Here is an 18,536-nt window from a genome sequence, read left to right on the forward strand (position 1 = left end):
CTTATTGCAGCCTGGAGGTAGCTTGGGATTACCGGTAGCTTTGGTTGGACAATCAGAGCATAAAATTATAAAAAGAGAGAAAAAACAAATTTCTAGGATTGAAAGGGCCTCAGTTGCCTAAGTGTTGTGTCCGGCCTCTGTGCACAATGACATGCCTTCTACTCCCATGGCCTGAATCCAAACGGCTGAAATAAACAGGAAATATCTATGCTACTACAGCAGTGCTTGGACTCATCTGCAACCCCTTTAAGGGATTTACCGTATAAGTGATATGCTTTCCAGAACTTCCATTCATGACCACTGATTGGAGGTACACAAGGGCAGCATGATAACATCCTCAGGACAATTTCCTACAACTCTTGCAGCCTGGCCTAGAACTTTAACACTGTTACTGTTTCCTTTAATGGGAAAAGAAAGGCTCAGAATTAGCATCATTTAAGGTAATCATGCCTTCAAAAAGAAACATGGGGCCATTTAAGAGTGCTGCACATTAATATTGTATAACCAACTGTGCTCCCAGAGCTGGAAAAGGAAACCAGCAAAGAAAGGAAGGTGAGGTCATAAGCTGGCTATCTGAGGGAAAAGCAAGAACGCTTATGCAACTGAGTAGGAAAGAGAAGCTTTTGGGCACATAAATAGCATCAAAAAGGAAGAAAAGCGGAGAAGCAAATGGAGAAATGAAAGTAAAAGATGATGTGCATAGAGTGGTGAGGAGCGAGTAAGGTTAGGACAAGCATCACTGCTGAAGTGAGGGCAAAAAGTATTTGACATATTAGATAATGTTTACCACATCACTTGCCATTACATTGCTCTGTAAAGATACTGTTGGGTTCTGTGTTGTAGAGGTGGAGGAGATATGAAAGCATAACGAATTCTCCTGTCATTAAATTCTTTGGGGAATCTTTACCCAAGTCCCAGCCAAATGCAGCTTAGAATGACTTTGTGCAGCCATAAGCTCCGCTCAGTGGTACTGTGACGGTGCACGGCAGTGTAATTACAGCTTCTATAGTTACCCCAGACATAGTTTAGATAAGAAATAACACAAACTGGTCTTTTTTTTTTCTATTATTTCATATTTGTATTTACTAACTATAGTCTAAGAAATGCATAAACTACCCAGAGCCATAATTACAATCCTCCTGTTGTCACACAGCAGCTGGCACAGCACAAACACTTACTGAATCCTGCCATAATAACCAGTAAATGCCAAAGAAAGCAGCAGCTCTATTAACACCAGTATGCAGACAGTGTACGCAGCCAGGTCTGCCCTTAAACAGATGCACAAGACCGACAGCTAACTGACAACAGAAGGGGCACAACATGACCCCTTTGCAGAAGCCTCTGCTCTTCCAAGGAACATCCTCCTCCAAATCGGAACACAGTCTACGTTGAAAGTAATTGTTACTTTTCTCCTGAGAGCATCTGGGCACCATACAAATCCTTACTAAAAAAAGCAGCCTCTGTCTCTTAATTCTTACAATGTAGGTAAGAGATGTGAATAAACATTCAGTCACATCCTCAAATTATTTTCAGAAAGAACACAGTGGGACCTAGAATGCCCCATCAGAGACACTGTTGAACAGAACAGGCTAATTTTAGGGACAAGTCCTCTCTCTGACAAGCTGCTTGTACATCTAAGGGCAGAATCTGTCTGCTAGAAGGCAGCTGTTTGTGTTTTATAAGCTAAAGTTTCTCTTACCTATGGAATAACTCCAATATTTCACAAGGAATCATCATCCATCTAACTGAAGTACCCTCTAACGGACCATCAGCCTCATATCCCCTTTGAAATAGCACAGCTGAGCACTTGCTGGGCCACGATTTATTTTTTACCTTCTAAGACATCTTGCTAACTCTATAGCTCAATAGTGACAGTCGAATTTCACACTGCGATAGCCCCCCATCGATTTTTCACTCCCAGGAAGCAACTCCACAAATTAAAGTTAACAGCATTTCTGAAACTTAAAAAAAAAGAAAGAGAGAAATAAAAGGGGAGAAAAAAAGGACGGGGGGAGAGACATGAAGGGCAAAGATGCCTCAACTGCACTTCCAACATACGAAAAAATTACTTCTTGTGATTTTGGTAAATCGTGGGACAGGGAAGCTAGTGCCCCCAAGCTGGCAGCTGCAGCTCACCCCACCTTGCAGACACTTTAACTCTGAGACATTACAGCTGCAGTAGACACCGGAAGCCCTCTGCTACAGGAAGAGGTCAAATACATATTAGAGATAGCTCCTCCAGTAGATAAGATTTAGATCAAATCTCTGGATACAGAGATTTGTGTGAAGCCAAGATACCATCTTTGCCCCAGATGTGAGCACTTCTGGTTAGTCTGCCCTGCTGAGCTTCGTTAGCCTGTGATGAACCATGACTCCGACAGAATTTCACTTGGCATAGTGGTAATTATGTTTAGGAGTACTACTACTGGCACATGCAATTTCTACCAAACAGTTAAGAGTGAGCAGAATTAAGAAAATCAGCCCAGTACTTTGCTCTCTACCAATATAATCTAAGCACCCAATCTACAGCATGAACTAATGCAAATGTTTCATTTCATAAAAATCCCTCAACACTTATTCATGCATGCTTCCAACATAAAACACCAGTATACAGCACATGCACATATTACATACTACCTAATTACTGAAAGGAAGAACTGAAATCTCGAAAAAATTCTGGACACAAGCCCTAGACACAAGCAGTACTAAGCCCAGGGACAGTGTTTTCTCAGCTTGGTCTCAACATGCTTCAGTTCAGCCTCCTGGGTCTTGTCTCAGGTTTTCACAGGCAGAGCTCAGACTGGACTCTCCAGCTGCAGATCCTCACCAGCAGCATCATACTCTCGCTTTGCAGAGTGCAAAGAGTTCATTTATGGCTAAGGCTAATTACTTAGTTTTAACTTTGCTATATGGTTTTCTTGTCTATCAGCAAAGCCTATTAATAGTATGACATGGAGAAGGGCTGGAGACTGCTTATCCTCTGGTGTGAATTCATAGCAGCTTCTCTCCGTTTCCCTCTGACATGCTGACTTAAGCGTTCCCTCTCCCTTTTAGGCCTATGCTAATCCTCTGGCTTCACACCCATTTCTGCTCCAACCTCAGTGTGTCTGTCTGGGTGCAGAGTCCCGAGAGCGAGACACTGCCACCTCACGTACTGCTCTCCCTTGCACAAGGAGACCATCCTAAACTTTGTTAAACTTTTAAGTGATACTCCTTCGCTTGCTATAGCACCAGAATCCCTATGGAGCAGACGCTTTCAGAAAGGCTGATTCGGAAAGAAGTGACATGGGGGGAAGGGGAGGAAAGGAGAGAAAAGAAAAATAAAACAAATATAATTGCTTTTGGTTTCTAAAACCATCTTTTTAACCCAACAAGCATCTCATCCGATGAAGTATGATAAGCATGAAGTGTTATATAAAGAAGATAATTATAAACGGATTTAATGCTTGGCAGGTTTATATCACAAGGTTTACAGCAAAGATAGCATACTCACTTAACTAGCCTTGCATCTGTGATTGCTATTACGCGGGCAGCGCTGCTGGGGTCAAGCAGAATCAGAAACAAGATTTGTTTTAAGGAAAAAAGAGCACAGCCCCCTTCCCACCAAGGATGGCAGCTCCAGTCCCACCTCCTTCCAGTTCTGCTCCATCCCTGATTAATGATGTTGTCTGCCTGATTTATGACCCACCCCAACAGATTAGAGTTTCCCTCTTCAACCTCCCCTCCCTCCACCTCACCTCAGAAGGCACAGCCACACTCCGCTGGAAATATTAGAGAATTATTAAATAAACATTCATACGTCATGTCTCTTCCCATACTGAGCTCATCGTAGTCAACACTCAGCGGCCGGGCCCTGTTTGCTTTCAGGCTGACACCGACCAGCTGGAGTGATTCATGGAGAGGCTGGCTACAATGTTTCGTGTCATATATCATGCTAGCAGCGCTCCCTGCCCCGGCGGAGATAAACTGATCAACCACAACGGGCTGGAATGAATTTATGACAACACAAAATTGAGGAAAACAAATGGGAGGTGACCCAGTGGGCCACTAACCCAGACTCTTTTGCTGGCCTGCAATCTCGTTTGGTGGCAGAAAGCAAAATTGAACATTGGCACTCTGAATTAAGATGCTGGCTTTTAACCCCAAGGAGCCTTGGTTTCAAAATGGCACCAGGCCCTGCGGGCAGCACCGCGGGAGGGAGCCGCGCACGCCCGGGAGGCAGGCAGGGAGGAAGGCGTTCGCAGGCAAGGCGCTTGCATGGCTCACAGCCACCCTCTGCACGTAGCAGCACTGGCTCCACTGCTCGTGGAGGAGTCGGGGCGGATGTCTGAGCGCTCAGGGATCAGCTAGTCTTTCCAAGGCCACTTGCAAAGCTGCCCCCTGAGTCCAGCCGGGGAAGAGTTTCACCAGCTGAGCCCTGCCCATCTGCTGAGGACCTCAGCCACCACCTTCTGCGAGAGAGGGGAAGAAACCCTCTATAAGGGAAGAAACCCTGCAGTGACAGGAAAAAAAAGCCAGGACCAAAACCAAGTTCCTCATTACCTGTGGCTGCTATCTGAAGTTCAAACATCACACAGATGAGGTCAACAGTGAGAAAACTGTCTGCAATATCAAAGACCTGTCATGGCAGGATGAGTATGGGAAATGGCATGGACTTTCCCCAAATCTGCATGAAAGAGACTCTTCTTAGAAAAGTTGGAGCTGAGATTCTATTAACTTTCAAGCAAAGAATTTGTCTCCATGCCAAAATAAGGATGGTTTGCTGTATTGTATTAAAGAATTAAAAAGACCCCCATCTCCTTGCCCAGCCTCATTTTTGGAAGAAGGGAGGGGGGAAGGAATGTCATTCTTACGAAAGCAGGATCAATATGTGGAATCACTGCTAACTCTATTACCTCTTGTTCTAAATGGAGAGCACGGCTGACACAGGTGGTAAACCTGTGAACACTTTTAAAAATGCTAATCAGATGTTACACAGGGTTTAACATGCCAATCAATAACTTTCAGATTTAAAAGCAAAAATTAAACTTACAAACAATAGAGTAAAGTGATGCTGCCAAAAACTTCCTGCAAACACCACCCAAAACAAGAAAAATGAAACCAATTTAGCTCCAGATTAAGAAACAGGAACTGGAGATGAATCAATTTAGCCTGTTGGGCTGGGTCACCATATATCATGGCTCAGCAGTGGAGTGGGAAGCAGCCAGACAGCATGAAACCCTTCCCCCCACCTCTTCTGTAGGCTTCTAGCTCTGATCCCTGTTATCAATTAATTTAACAGAACCCCTCTACACAGACAAGCACACAGAGCATTCAGACTCCTTCAGTGGCAGGACAGAAACTATTTATCACGGACATATCTCAAAGGAAAGAAGGGGAAAAAAAATGTCGTTCAGAATCCTCCAGCTGAAACACCATCTTGCCTTCTGAACGTCAGTGAAATAAAAGCCCTTAAATAAAAAGCTCTCCCCGCTACTTTCAAAATCAACATTATTGGAAAGACTCAGCAAGACACTAAGGCTCTTCCTGTAATTTCTATTGGGTTTTGCTGACCTTTTGCACCTTCTGCAGAACTGAAGCTTTAGCAGGGCAAGGTTACTGAGGAGCAAGGCAGGCAGGCGCGCGTGCACATGCTCGCACGCGCGCGCGCACACACACACACACTCTACCCCCACTTCAGAGTGGAGTTAGCACAAGTGTTGTTTGGAAAGGATTCTGGGATCCTTCAAAAGGTGCTAGCTAAAGCCTCTTTGATCAGATTATTAAAGCTATGTCAATTTTATCACTTGAGCTCAAGTGTTCTGGAAAATGTCAAATCCTTTCAGCTCCTGCAGTTTAAAGATTTTCAATAGGAGTGGATCTGGGAGGGTGGAGGGCTGGTGGGCTGACAGGCAGGAGGCCCAAAGGAAAGCCAGGCAGCAGCTGAGAGAGGCTGACAGATGAGGACAGAAGGGATGTGTCCTCGAGCCCCTGCCACCAAGACAAAATGCAATGGCTTGCTCACCCTAAAGACAAACCTTCTGCACTGATCTGCCAGCTCCCAAATTAAGTGGTCCTTGGCCAAGCTCTGTTCAATAAGAACTACCAAACAGCAGAAAACCCACATTCGAGCTATGGCAGTAGGAAGGCTTGGTATAAAGAAAGTGCCAAGACCAGAGGCAGTACTAATGTTTCCCACGCAGCAGGGAGTTTCCTCAGCTAACACCTGACTGCAAATACAGCTTTGTGAGGCTTCCTGAACTGCTGGGGATCCCAGAACATTCAAAGGATGCAGTCCCTGGAGTCAGGATGAGAACAAACTAAATTAGGCTGATTTTACAGAAAGTTATTTGTTCATTTTAATACTGGATTTTCCCTATATCCAATTATCAGTGGCTCTTACCCCCAAAATATAAACACCGTCTCTGCTTAAAACTCATGCTGTCTCCTTGCTTCCATCTCATTCAAGCTGTTTTGTTTCTTGCTTGCTATACAGGCAACATTTATTTCAAGCAATAATAAACTCTCTCAAAAAAACTTAATGCAGTCCATGGTAAGAGGAAGAGTTTTGGGCTTGGATTGTCAAAAAGGCCTAGCATCTTAGAGGAGGAGGCCAATGAGAGAGCCTATTACACAGAATGGAAAAATCACTTGTTTCTATCCTAAACTAGGCTGCAGGATATCCAGCTAGCAGAAAGGGAAAGGTAAGGAAATAACTAGGAGCATATGCACTATATACACTCAAACGCTGGGAAACTTCTGAATCAACTAGAACAGCTGAAGGTACAATGCAGTCAGTACTGTAAGAGACATTTCTGTTAGTAGCCATGCAAAGACATCATCTAGACCCCATAGGGAGAGAAATTCTCAGTGAGCCTCATGGCAAGTTATGGGACTGCCAGAATCCCCCCGGCTGGAGAAATAGAGGGTGGAATTTGCAGGTACCATGGAAAAGACAGAATAGAGGCAATGCATGGAACTGCTCGCAAGAGCCAAGACACTATGATAAGGTCACTTCTCCAGTAAAAGGAGGATGGCATGGATACATTTACAGCTTACGTCTTGTAGAAAGAATCAAGAATTGCAAGTACAGCTCTACAAACCCATTGCTTTTCTCAGGGTACAATGGGTTTGAGTCTTTACTTCCTGCCCAAAGTCCTAACTCCAGTCTAGTTTTTTTTTTATGACCCTACAACTTATTCTGAAAACCTGCAGTACCTAGAATATAGAAAGAAGCATGGATCTATTTACACAGTTTAAAAGAAGGCAATATACAATAGATAAGCTGTTTGGAAGCTGCTCTTAATTACTTGTCACCTGTTTACTGTCCACTCAGATATTCTGGGATAGGGGTAATGCCACATGCAACTCCCCACAGGCCCCCTGTGGACACAGCAGCAGCAGTTCAGGACCCCACGAGACCAAAGCTCAGGCTTCACATAAGTAAAACTTCCCCTCTCATTGGTCAAAGCTTCAGACATTCCTATCCCTCAGAACAGCTCTGCTTCTCAAAGCTCTAGATAGGCCACTACGGTCCCTAAAACAAGAAAAAGGAAAGCTATCCAATTTACACTCACTTTTCAATGTCACTGTTCTTACAGGTCTTCTGCATGGTCTCCTGTTTACTGCTCTCACCATTACTCGTTGAGGGCATTTCTGTTGAGGGAAGAACAGCCAAATTAGTAAAACAATATTTGAGCATTTAGATGATATAGTCTGAGCAAGTTACAGGTGCATAAAAAGAGGGTCTCAGTGAACCACTTGCATGTCAATCCTCAGAAAGAGAGAGAAGAAATTAATACTGTGTGTCCCCCTCTGGCAGAAAGACCTTCTCTCAGGACAGCACACTTCTATGATTCAGGGCTGAAGATGCAATCTCCAACCTCTTCTTACTTCACACTGACTGAACATCACAGATTTGTTAGTTGTTTTAGCTAGGATTTAACTCAGAAAGGTTTGATGCAGCTGCCATGCCAAAGTATACTTCCAGAAAGGTGGATCTGGAGCAAATCCATTTAGCCCACAGTTTGCTTTCAGCTGTCCCCCTTTTCTGGGATCTCTCAGACACAAGCAGGGAAAAAGATGCATGCCAGTACTGATAGGTACAGTCTGCTCATAGCTTTCTTCCCCATCAGCATTCCCACTGTTCTCCCCAACACTGGAGGGGATGTGAGCCTGCAGGAGAGATGACAGTCAAAAATGAGCCACATGAACTGTCGTGGAGGTCAGCCCCTGGGCTGTAGGTTCAGCACTGCCGCTTTATGTAAAAGACAAAAGGGGAGCTCATAGGGAGTGCCATCAGGGCTGCTTCTCCATCACCTCTGTGGCTGTAGTTACTGAAGCAGAACACACCTACAAGTGAGCAAGCCTACATCATAAAAAATAAGTGTGATTGCCTATCCCATAGAAGAAAATGGCTGTGATAGACATCCTATGCTCTCCCCCTAATGATCATGCCCTTGGCAAAACTGGTTCCACCCAATCCCCTCTTCCCATTGGCAAGCACTTATGTTTCATAGGTACTTTCAAGGCTGGAAATCAAATGCCCAAAGTATTACAGTAACAGAACAGAGAACAGAATCATTGGGACAAGTCTCTTCAGGTCGCTGAGCTTCAGTTCTCTTCCTAGGGGAGCTGGAACTGCAGTGCCCAGCTCTGGAAATGGATTTGGCATCTACAGCTGGAAAGTGCCAGGTTTTATTATTCTCATATTTCCACAGTGTTGCTGCTTACACTTCCAGTGCTACTGGCATTAAATACAACAAAGCAGCACTTATATAGATTTAAAAATATACCAAGGAATTCTATGAGCTTTCAAATAACGCAAGCAAAAGTACAATTTCACACCCACTCATTAGCTCTGTCGGTCACTAGCAGGACTGATTCCAGAGTTCCCATCCTAAATGTGTAGGCTTTAGAGCTATAGGCTTCTCTTGCCATACAGAGGGTAGCAAGGACAAGACCTACATAGCAGATTGTGGCAAGTCTCCAGAATCCCCTTTTAAAGGAAGGAAGATGATAAGAAGCTGACTGGAAAAAAAGGAACTGGTGCCTACGTAGTTCAAACGCCCAGAAGCTGAACAATTCCACCAGAGTCAAGCTCTGACGTGTCCTTCTGTGAAGCAGCAGTTTGTCTTTTAGTGACAAGACAGCAGGTCAATCCAGTCCCTACCTCTTATCACTGTACCAGTTACTACTCAGCTGCTTTTTCAGTGTGCCCTACTACAGCTCAGACAGCAGTGCAGAACTGCAACCAGACCTGAAGTTCCCTCTCCAGAGACAAGCTGCACTGGTTACCATAATTACTGGGTAGAGCGCAGACATGCTGGGCCAAGCAGTCACCAATGCTCTTTGAATGTAGATCGTTAAACAGGTAATGCTATTCAGGAAACGTGTGAGAGCTCTTGGGCCAATCACTAGACTGGAAGCCAGGTGACTATAGGTCTGATCTTGTCACAAGCTTTATATTCATCTTAAATCCTCTCTCAGTGCCTCTATCCAATAATAGAGGAGAATCTCTTTGCACCAAGAGGTGCAGAATTCAGTCTGCTGAATTTCTAGGCTCTCTCCCAGACGTCACTGTGTACAGTTGGCTGCACTGTAAAGTTTCAAAAGGGTAGTGCAATTTTGTACATGTCTGTAAATACACGTTTGCAGTACTGCACAAGTACCTTTGCAACTACTCTTTTCAACTACCATACTAGCAGTCAGAAGATACAGAATGTCTTTCTGCCCTCCTGTAGCATGAGAATGAATAATTTACATGTGTAACACTCACCATCACTGGCCCATTTAGAAAACTCCGGTGTTATTCGAGTACTGGGTGTGCCACCACTAAAAGAGAAAAGGGCAGAATGCTAAAGGTTGGATATGGAAAACTTGGCTTCTTGAAAAAAGCTGGCCCTTCCACCCACCAATGTACACACCACATCTCTCTTAATACCTCTATCCATCAGCCAACACACCAAATGTAAGCAGTTGGCCTGCTGCAGAAGGTGTTTCTGTGCTGTGTCCACCAATATACTTAGGACCTGCTCTTCTAGCTGTGCCCCTGGCTAAATCACATGGGGGATGTCACACCAAGTGAAGGCTTGCCTGTGACCTAAGGCCCATTTTTGAAACCATGATTTCAAAAATGAATAATTTACTGGTGAATAGAACATCTGTGTTGCAAGTTTCTACAGAATAACTGCACATCATAGGCGCCACGCTTTAATACTTCCCACTGAAGAACAGCATTGAAGTGCAGAGAACTTATGGCCCTGTCCATTCACTTGCAAGCCAGTAACAGACGCAGTAAGAGAAAGGAATCTTCTGAACAGTCTGGGCACTTGTGGCTACAAAACACTTTAGCTCTGTAAGCTAAGAGAGTTACACTCAAACAATAATCTAGGTTCATGCTTCAGGCTGCCAGCTAACCCCGTTGCATTTCTATAGAAGCTTGCTAGAATTTTAAAGTGCTTTACGAGCAACATCATCACACCTGTTTTAGAGATGGGCAGATGAATCCAGGACACTTGCAAGAACTTTGTCCAGACAGCAAAACAATATTTTACTATGAGAGTCATATAAAGGAACCGGGTCTCCTGACCTCCAGTCCTCAGTCATCTCACCAAGCACTAAGTGTCTATAGCCACTAACAAGGGATGCCTGGATATCTTCCTGCTACAATCCCACTCTCTTGGCTGTAAAGGAGCTTTAGCATTTTTGAGGTACTGCCTGTGGACTAGCACTGTTAGCATAAGTATCGAATGGATCAATGGTTTGGATCCAGTATGGCAAGTCTCACATTTCTATGGAGTGGAACTTAATTTTGAACTAGCGTTTGTGACAGGCTAAGCAGTAAGAAAACTTCATTTCACTGCTCTATCAATCACTTCAACCTTGACCTCACAGGATCACTCAGTCAAAGAGATAGAGGGGTAATTTAAACCCTGTTTTATGCAGGGCAGAGGGCTTAGAAAGCAATCCTCGCTCCCTGTTAAAACTCATTTTATTTGTCTGAAATGCTTCCTCAAATGCCCTGAACATGGGCTGCCTACATTCTATAGTTATGTATGTGGGCAGCGCACACATCCTGCCCAGGTCTGCCCATGCCCTGGAGCTCAATACAAAAGGATTAATTAGTTTGTCTGTCCCTCAGAACATAATGGGATGTGGTAAAGTCATACCCTAGGGGCCAGACTCCTAATATGCAGAACAAGATTCTGATGGCCTCATGTGATATGTTTTTAAGGCGCCACATTTCATCAGGAAACAAGGTAAAGCATAGAGCCCAAGAGCAGCATTCTTGGCTAGAAAGCAGCTTCTGTCCAGCACTGTTATGAGAGAAAACAAAGCTGGCTGGCCACTGGGGTGGTCAAGGTGACAGAGAACGTGCAGGTAGGCTTCTACAAAGAGGCTGCACAGGTCAAAATTCAGCACTGTTACAGCCCTGCTTGTTGCTAAGTCTTCCTTGTTGTGATTCTTGCACTTGCAAAAGAGTAGATACTTTCCACAAATTCAGATTCCTCCAAGTATAATGAAAGCAAATTAGAAAGGCACAGCACTTACTTTAAAACAGCACCGCGGAGCGCCTCCCTCTCTTTGGCTTCACCTGGCTCTTCCCCAGTGCAAGGGATAACGTCTGCCTCGGTGTACCTGAGAACAAGGGGGTTAAGGAACATACAGCCTTGCTGCAGACAGTGGGCAGGCACTCTGCTTCTGAGGTGGCTCAGACATTATCTGGGATACAGAGCAAGTTCGTTCCACCTTGGAGCACCTCAAAAGAAGAGGGGCTGGTATGCATGGAGGGACATGAACTCTGGATCAAAATTTTGTTCTAGGTCAAAGAATACAGACAGGTCCTTAGACAGCAATGTGAAGGCACAGCTTTTAAGAGGAGAAACTAATTCCTACGCCTTTGCAAGGGTAACTTGCATAACTCCACTATTTCTATCTGAGCTACAGAGATCTTTTATTAGTGAAGGACTGGGGCTTCAGTCTGAAAAGTGGGTACAAATTTCAGTAAAATCCCATTTAGAGCTATACATTCTTCCGCATCACAGCTTATGAGTCTACGTCTGCCTAATACCCTTGTAAGATTTCCTCCTTGGTGGCTGCACAATGGCTGTGGGGCAGAGAAAGTTTGCCCACAGGTCTCCTAGAGCTATGTCCAAACAGTCTGGCTCCTGGATGGAGGAATTCCAGGAAACTGCCGTTTATGATAATTCTGCCCATGCTCTGTCTAACAAAAGGAATAAAAATGCAGCCTCACAGTAATAGTGACAGATGAACAGTGCTTGAAATACTCTGCACAAAACTTGAAAATACAGAGGTCAAAAAATCGCACGTCTTGTGGAACAGAGACTAAATTCTTACCCCATCTACGTGGAAGAAAGCATGGATGGAGACATCACTGGTAACAAGCACAGCTTATGAATTGCTCAGTAGACAAACAATGTAACTTTATCTCATCCAACATCTCCTACACCTTTCACCACCTGGGTTTGAAGTAGTGTTGCGTGATCAGAAGGATCTCAAAGGGACTAAGTGAGAATTCCTCCTAGTTCAAATAACAAGGCGACTGAGAAAGATGCTGCCATTTCCAGTAGGGCTGGACACAGACCAGCCAACATTACCCTGTACTGTGCTGTATCAGAGCTAGCTGAAGCACTAGATGCACCTCTAGGTTCCCTCTCAGCATGAGCCTTTCAAAAACGATACTGTGGTTTCCCGTATTCAAGTGTGTCATCACCATCCACATCCAGGTCAGCATCACTGTCTGGATTCTCCTTGCCGCTGCACATGATAAATCCAGAACCTGAAGAAAACAAAACATGTGGATGAGCACTTGAACTGAAGACCAAGTGAAGGAGACGTCCTGAGGACAGTGGGGCAGCAACAGTCTGCAGGCTGTCCTTCACCCATAACAGACTAACAAAATGTACCAGCTCCAAAGACTGCACAAAGATTAATTTCTAAAGACGCACAGAAAATGCTCACAGAAATGTTCCACCTTCCGGGATTTTATGTTCTAAAATGTCCTGTAACACTGAAAGTGAAACTGTCCTTTTCCTCTCCAAATTATTTTAAAATGGAAGGCACTAGAAATGTCTCTCTCAAAGACAAAAAAAAAAAAAAAAAAAAAGTAAAGCAACGGAGAGAAGACAATGATTATGATTTTTCATAGAAGTGGGTAACACAGAAACTCTACTACTAGCATGTATGAGAAGGCCACTGGAACATTCTGAATTAATCCAACTGCAGAATGTGAGCATAGACTAAAATACAATTAACAATGATGAATTTTTAAATGCATCATAGCTTGGCTTTTTCAATATAAAGTGTTTAAGGAAAATAAGTCTGTTCCTAGGAAATGATAAATATCCACAGTTATTAATAGCCCCTTATAAGCACTTCTTATGCAAGCAAATTCCAGTGCAAGTCAGAAAGGCTCCTGCACCTCTAACAAATGTTGGTCAGGTACCAACCTAGACCCAGCTTCAGCAGGAAGCAAGAGCCCACTGCTCCACTCAAGACTGACTTGTGTAAGAACTGGCATTTTCTAGGACTACATACATTTATTTTGGTCCTCAAATGTTCTGTTACCTATTTTATTGCTAACTATAATCAGGCTTCCTTTAACCCAGTCCATGTGCAAACACCTAGTAAGATGAACCTCCACTTGGCATTTACTGCCTAATGTTTATTAATAGAAGGGGAACTAAGAAAGACATAGATTTATTCTTCATGTGATATAGCACTGGACACACTCTCCCAGTGAGGTTAAAAATGAATCCAAGATCTCCTGAGTCCCAGGGTAACGAAAGGTCCCCACTCACATTCAGTTCTGCAGCAGATCTAAGCTGCCTGGGGGCATAACCTATGCAGATAGCAATTCGTTCACTCCAGCTGCCTCCAGAACGCTTCTTCACTTAGCATCCCGCTGTCCAGACACTGGATGTGGACACCTGGCTCACAGACAGAGTATCTGCTGGAGCATAACAGACTCAGCACATCCAGATGGCTGGTGACCTAAGTGCGTGCCTGGCAGACCAGGGAGCACATCCTACCTGCAACCACACAAAGAGTAAGGCAGAGACGGACTTAGCTTTGCATGAATGTTCCAGAGGTGGTAGATTCCTGCACTGTGAACCAGGTCCTAAGTGCAGAAGACATGCTAACACATGCAAGGGGCATGTCTGGGAAAAAAAAAAAAAAAAAAAAAAGGATATTCCCAAGCTTTAGAGAAGCCCTCTTGTTGATGTGGATGCCTGAGTCTGCTCAGCCTAACCGGCCTCTCACCAACACACACACACACAAGCTTGTGCTGTCAGCAGCAAACTTGTGCTTTTCCAGCACAGAAGAATGAGCAGTATTTCTAGCAGTCTGCATCTGTGCTGAGAGCAGGGCAAGCTGAAGGTCTCATTTCCAAGGACAACACAGGGAAACAGTTCTTTACTGTCACTCTCTAGGAATGGATGTGTTTCCTGATTAATTAAGCCTTCAGTAAAATTTGTTTATATGGATTTGATATTTCTCTTCTCTGGATCCAAAGAAGGTCCTTAACAAGTGATCACCACAGCACGACAATGATTTTAAGGATAACTTTTCCCTAGAAGCATAAACTACTTTTTACCTCAAAGTAATTGCCAGCCTTAATTCTTACCGGAGCTAACAAAAGTAGCATTGACATTGCAGCATCTACCTTCTGCTTCAGGTAGTACAGGAGTCATACTCGTAGGTCAAGTTGGCAGTGTCGTCAGGGCAACCTTCTCCTATCAGATCCCATATAAAGTGTTTCATGTACTGACTGCATGCTGCCAGCCAACATATGTCATGAGCTGCCTTCTCTTGCTACAATGGCTTATCTAGTAAATCTTGAATCCTTCAGTTCATCACAATGTTTGGGAGAAGATTTAGAGTACTAAGAGAGACCTGTCAAAGAAGCTGGATAGTCTCTCAAAGCTGCCTGAGAAGTCACAGTGGGCGATAGAGTAGTAATTTACAGGCATGGCATTTAACCTGCAGTAACACCATCCTCTGAACCTGGCATTACTTTAGCCCATCACTTCTCAAAGGCTATAAACTCTGGACACACAGGTCTTCATTTTTCTTTTGAAGATGTGGGAAACACAAATCATGCAAAGCTGGAGCTGTGCCTTGGCCAGTCCCGTAGGTGATATGAATGTTAGCCAGATAATGAATACTTGGAACAAGTGCCTGGGGGGAGCAAGGGGTCAAAAGACTGAATGTAAATGGGATCACTCCCTGCATCCCTCTGTCTGCAAGGATGCCAAGCACACAGGAAACCTGCATCTTTCCATCAATTTTGTTTCTAAGTCACTCAAGCCAACTAGTGGTTTATGGTCAGAGCTTAAGAACAGAAAATCTGCTTACTATGATACAATTCACAAATTTTAAGGCACTTTGACTTCAGAATCCTCACGTCCTTGCTCTCAAAATCTTTGTACTTAAGAAAATCCCTTTTAAATCTATAATGATAATACTAGTGCAGCCCATTTGCAGAACCTAACTGCAGTAGGAACGACTGCACTCCCAACAGAGCATTATCCCTTCCACTGAATACACAGAGGGCACAGAGGAAGAGTTTGGACAGTCAGTTTATGTTACGATGCCAAATACACACTAGAACAATCTGATACAGCAGCATTCCAACCAGAGAGGAGGGCACACAGAAGTTCATAGGTTAAGATGTGCTGCAGGAGAACGGCAAATTTTCTTTCCTAACCAAATAGGGGGACTCTCAGGCCACAAATATGTTCCCTATGTGAATCAAAAGATTCATAAATCCTGGTAGTGCCACTGCCTTCAGGAGAACAACAAAGCGAAGGATGTAAAGCTCAGGTGAGAGCCAGCCTGTAGAATGAACATTCAGTCACAGATGCCTCTAACACCATTTCATCTGACGCACTGATGGATTTTGAGGCCAGTTCCAATGGGCTGGGGTTTGGTGCCACAGTTTCAACCTGACTCTCCTCGTCTGACTTCCTGGTGTTGCTTCCCTGCACAAAGCCAGTGAAAACATCCACGCAGCTGTTCAAATATTTGACGTCTGAACTGCTTGACATTATTCATTCATCTCATGCTCATTCAAACCAGATTTCTGGACAAGTGCTGTTATAAATGGATTAAGAGAGCCACTAAATGCAAGGAAGGCTGGACAGGATCACACCTGCTTCTCACTAACTCAGCCCAAGTGTAAAGAAGGCTCCAAACTTCCACCTCATGCCTATGGTGTATGTTGCCAGAAGTAAAATGTGAAATGGAGCACAGAGGGTGCTGTGTGAATAAAGCACACTTCACAGTGGCATTGTTTCAGAACCATTAGAGGAGAATGGGAGCCTCCAGAAGACCCCCTACTATGACACCCAGGTGATCTGCAATTCAGTTGAACACTCTCGGAGCAGTAGATGGGTTCCTCCAGCAGGCTCAGCACTGAAGGCCATGCAGTAATTCACTGCCATCAGCAGTGCTGCCCAGAGCAGACCTCTAAAACCAATGCCGCTCTCCAGAGGGCAATGCTCAGGACTAGAACTTTATCCCAATACATTAATAAAGTCAAATTCAACAACTGAATGTTAAGTTGCAAGTTTGACCTAGGAATTCACAAGAGACATGATCCTGAGGCTGTTATTCATAGAAGCAGCGGCAAGTCTCACAAGGAGTGTCACTTAAGGCCTAAAGAACATAACTCCACATGTGTATTTGAAAATGCTACTTTCAGATAAAACCAAACAATGCAGACTCTTCCATACCTTTTCTCTTTGCTTGCTGAAATGTTTTTTTTTGTTCTTATTGTACATTTGGTTGAAGGCAACTGCCTGTTCTACGCTGCCAGTCCTGATACAGTTAGCAATCCCAATGCTAAAGCAGCACAATTCTCTGACAGTCTTAATCCCAGCTGCCTCCTTAAGGTCCAGACAAACAGGAGTGAGCAGGTAGGTCAGATGCAGGGGCCATTAAGCAGAGAAGAAACAAAGTTACAGCTCTGTCTCCAATCCCCATTGCTCTTGTAGCCAGGTGCTCTGACAAGCAATTCCAGCACTGGTATTGAGTGGCACCTCTATAAACCCTGTGACAGTTTGGGAGACAAACTCCCCCATCAATCAGAATGTACCTATCAAGATCACTTACCTAAAGCGCTCGCAACCCTCCAGCACTGTGTACACAGCTTTGCTTGGGCTGGTCTCAGAGTAGGCTGCCTGAGCACCAATTCAAGTTAGTTTCTGAAAATTTCTGGTACAAGCAATCCACACAAGCAACAGTATTTCTGAATTACGGATGCAGATCTTTGAAAAGCAAAAAAATAAAATTCATATACCTCTGAGCCACCGCCAGGCTGCAAGCACTGACAGCTTAGAGGAATCAGCTGAGCTTGAAGGAGACTGGGTAATATTTCCCACTTTCTTCCACATACAGATTAATAATGGCAGGAGATAAATCTCATCAGAAACCCTTTTCTTCCCTTTTGCGTAAGTTCTGATAGCACTTTGCTTTCTCCTAAGCTGTCCCCTATACCTAAGCATCCTCTCTGACCTCTGCACTGCTTCTCAAATCTCACTTCCTTGTGCCATCCCCCAGATGACAGGTCATCTCAACATATCTTGAGTGAATGCCAGCTCAAGCTAAGATCTGGAGACATTAACATGATATATAAGCAGGTTCACAGAACAGAACAGATAAAAGTGCCTCCCATTCAAGTCTCCCCCCTCTCTCCATCACGTTCAGCGGCAGATGGTCAAAGCGACAACATATGCTGCTTCAGGTGTTGGCAGCACTGTCAGCTCTTGTATACACATGAGATCACATGGAGACTGGCAGTCTCAGGAGTGGAAAGATAACACAACCATTCTAGTGTGGACCCAAACAACTACGGCCAACTTTCATTAGCACAGCTGGAAAAGCAAAGACCTATCCTGCACCATCTCAACTGCGCACTTCCTTTCTGAACAAATAAGCCAGTTTTGGGGCCAGTTGTTTTGTATGTGCTTAAGAATCAGGTTAAAGATGACTGAGGAACATAACTAGAAAAAACAGTATTATTATTTGTGGCACCATTATGGCTGTAGCTACTAGATGCTGCTCACACAGAGGATCAAACTCACCTACTCATAGTATTTCTCCTGTTTGTCCCCCAAGGAAGAGATGTTTGAACCTGTATCAGGAACATATGAAATTCTGGATTTTTACTAGAAGTTCCATAAGTGGGTCTAAATCCAAATCTACCTCAGGAGGGTGTAGCTTTCCTGGGGTCTGGAAAGAGGCTGAGAAGAGGCTTTCATGTTGCTCACAGGTAATTTACACATGTTCAGGAAGGAAAAAAACAAGCTTCCTGTAAATCTCCAGAACTGTAGCCTTTGCTAATAACACTCGTTGCAGTAACAGTAACCCCCTTTTGCAAAACCTCCCTTATCAGCACGTTCACTCTATTTTCTTAACAAAATGTCACTGGCTTCTTGGAGAGTAAAAACAATGAGGGCAATAAAAGTAGTTTATGCAGACACACGGCCAGGCCACACACGCTTCCTGAGAATGGCTCTAAACTGGGTTTA

The 18,536-nt window shown here is 44.1% G+C and overlaps 1 protein-coding gene across 4 annotated transcripts in view; it reads right to left on the reverse strand.

Annotated features, from left to right (window-relative positions):
- The window catches only part of RNF220 (ring finger protein 220), a 228,797-nt gene that overhangs the window by 19,513 nt on the left and 190,748 nt on the right, over positions 1-18,536 (reverse strand). For all 4 annotated transcript variants that reach the window (XM_062580882.1, XM_062580880.1, XM_062580881.1 and 1 more), the window contains 4 exons: positions 12,685-12,781; positions 11,533-11,619; positions 9,758-9,813; positions 7,557-7,635 (listed from right to left, as the gene is read on the reverse strand). In XM_062580882.1, coding sequence (XP_062436866.1) covers positions 7,557-7,635; positions 9,758-9,813; positions 11,533-11,619; positions 12,685-12,781 — 319 coding nt within the window. The remainder of the gene's footprint in view (positions 1-7,556; positions 7,636-9,757; positions 9,814-11,532; positions 11,620-12,684; positions 12,782-18,536) is intronic.

Source organism: Rhea pennata, chromosome 8 (assembly GCF_028389875.1).
Source record: "Rhea pennata isolate bPtePen1 chromosome 8, bPtePen1.pri, whole genome shotgun sequence".
In the NCBI taxonomy this organism is placed as follows: Eukaryota; Metazoa; Chordata; class Aves; order Rheiformes; family Rheidae; genus Rhea; species Rhea pennata.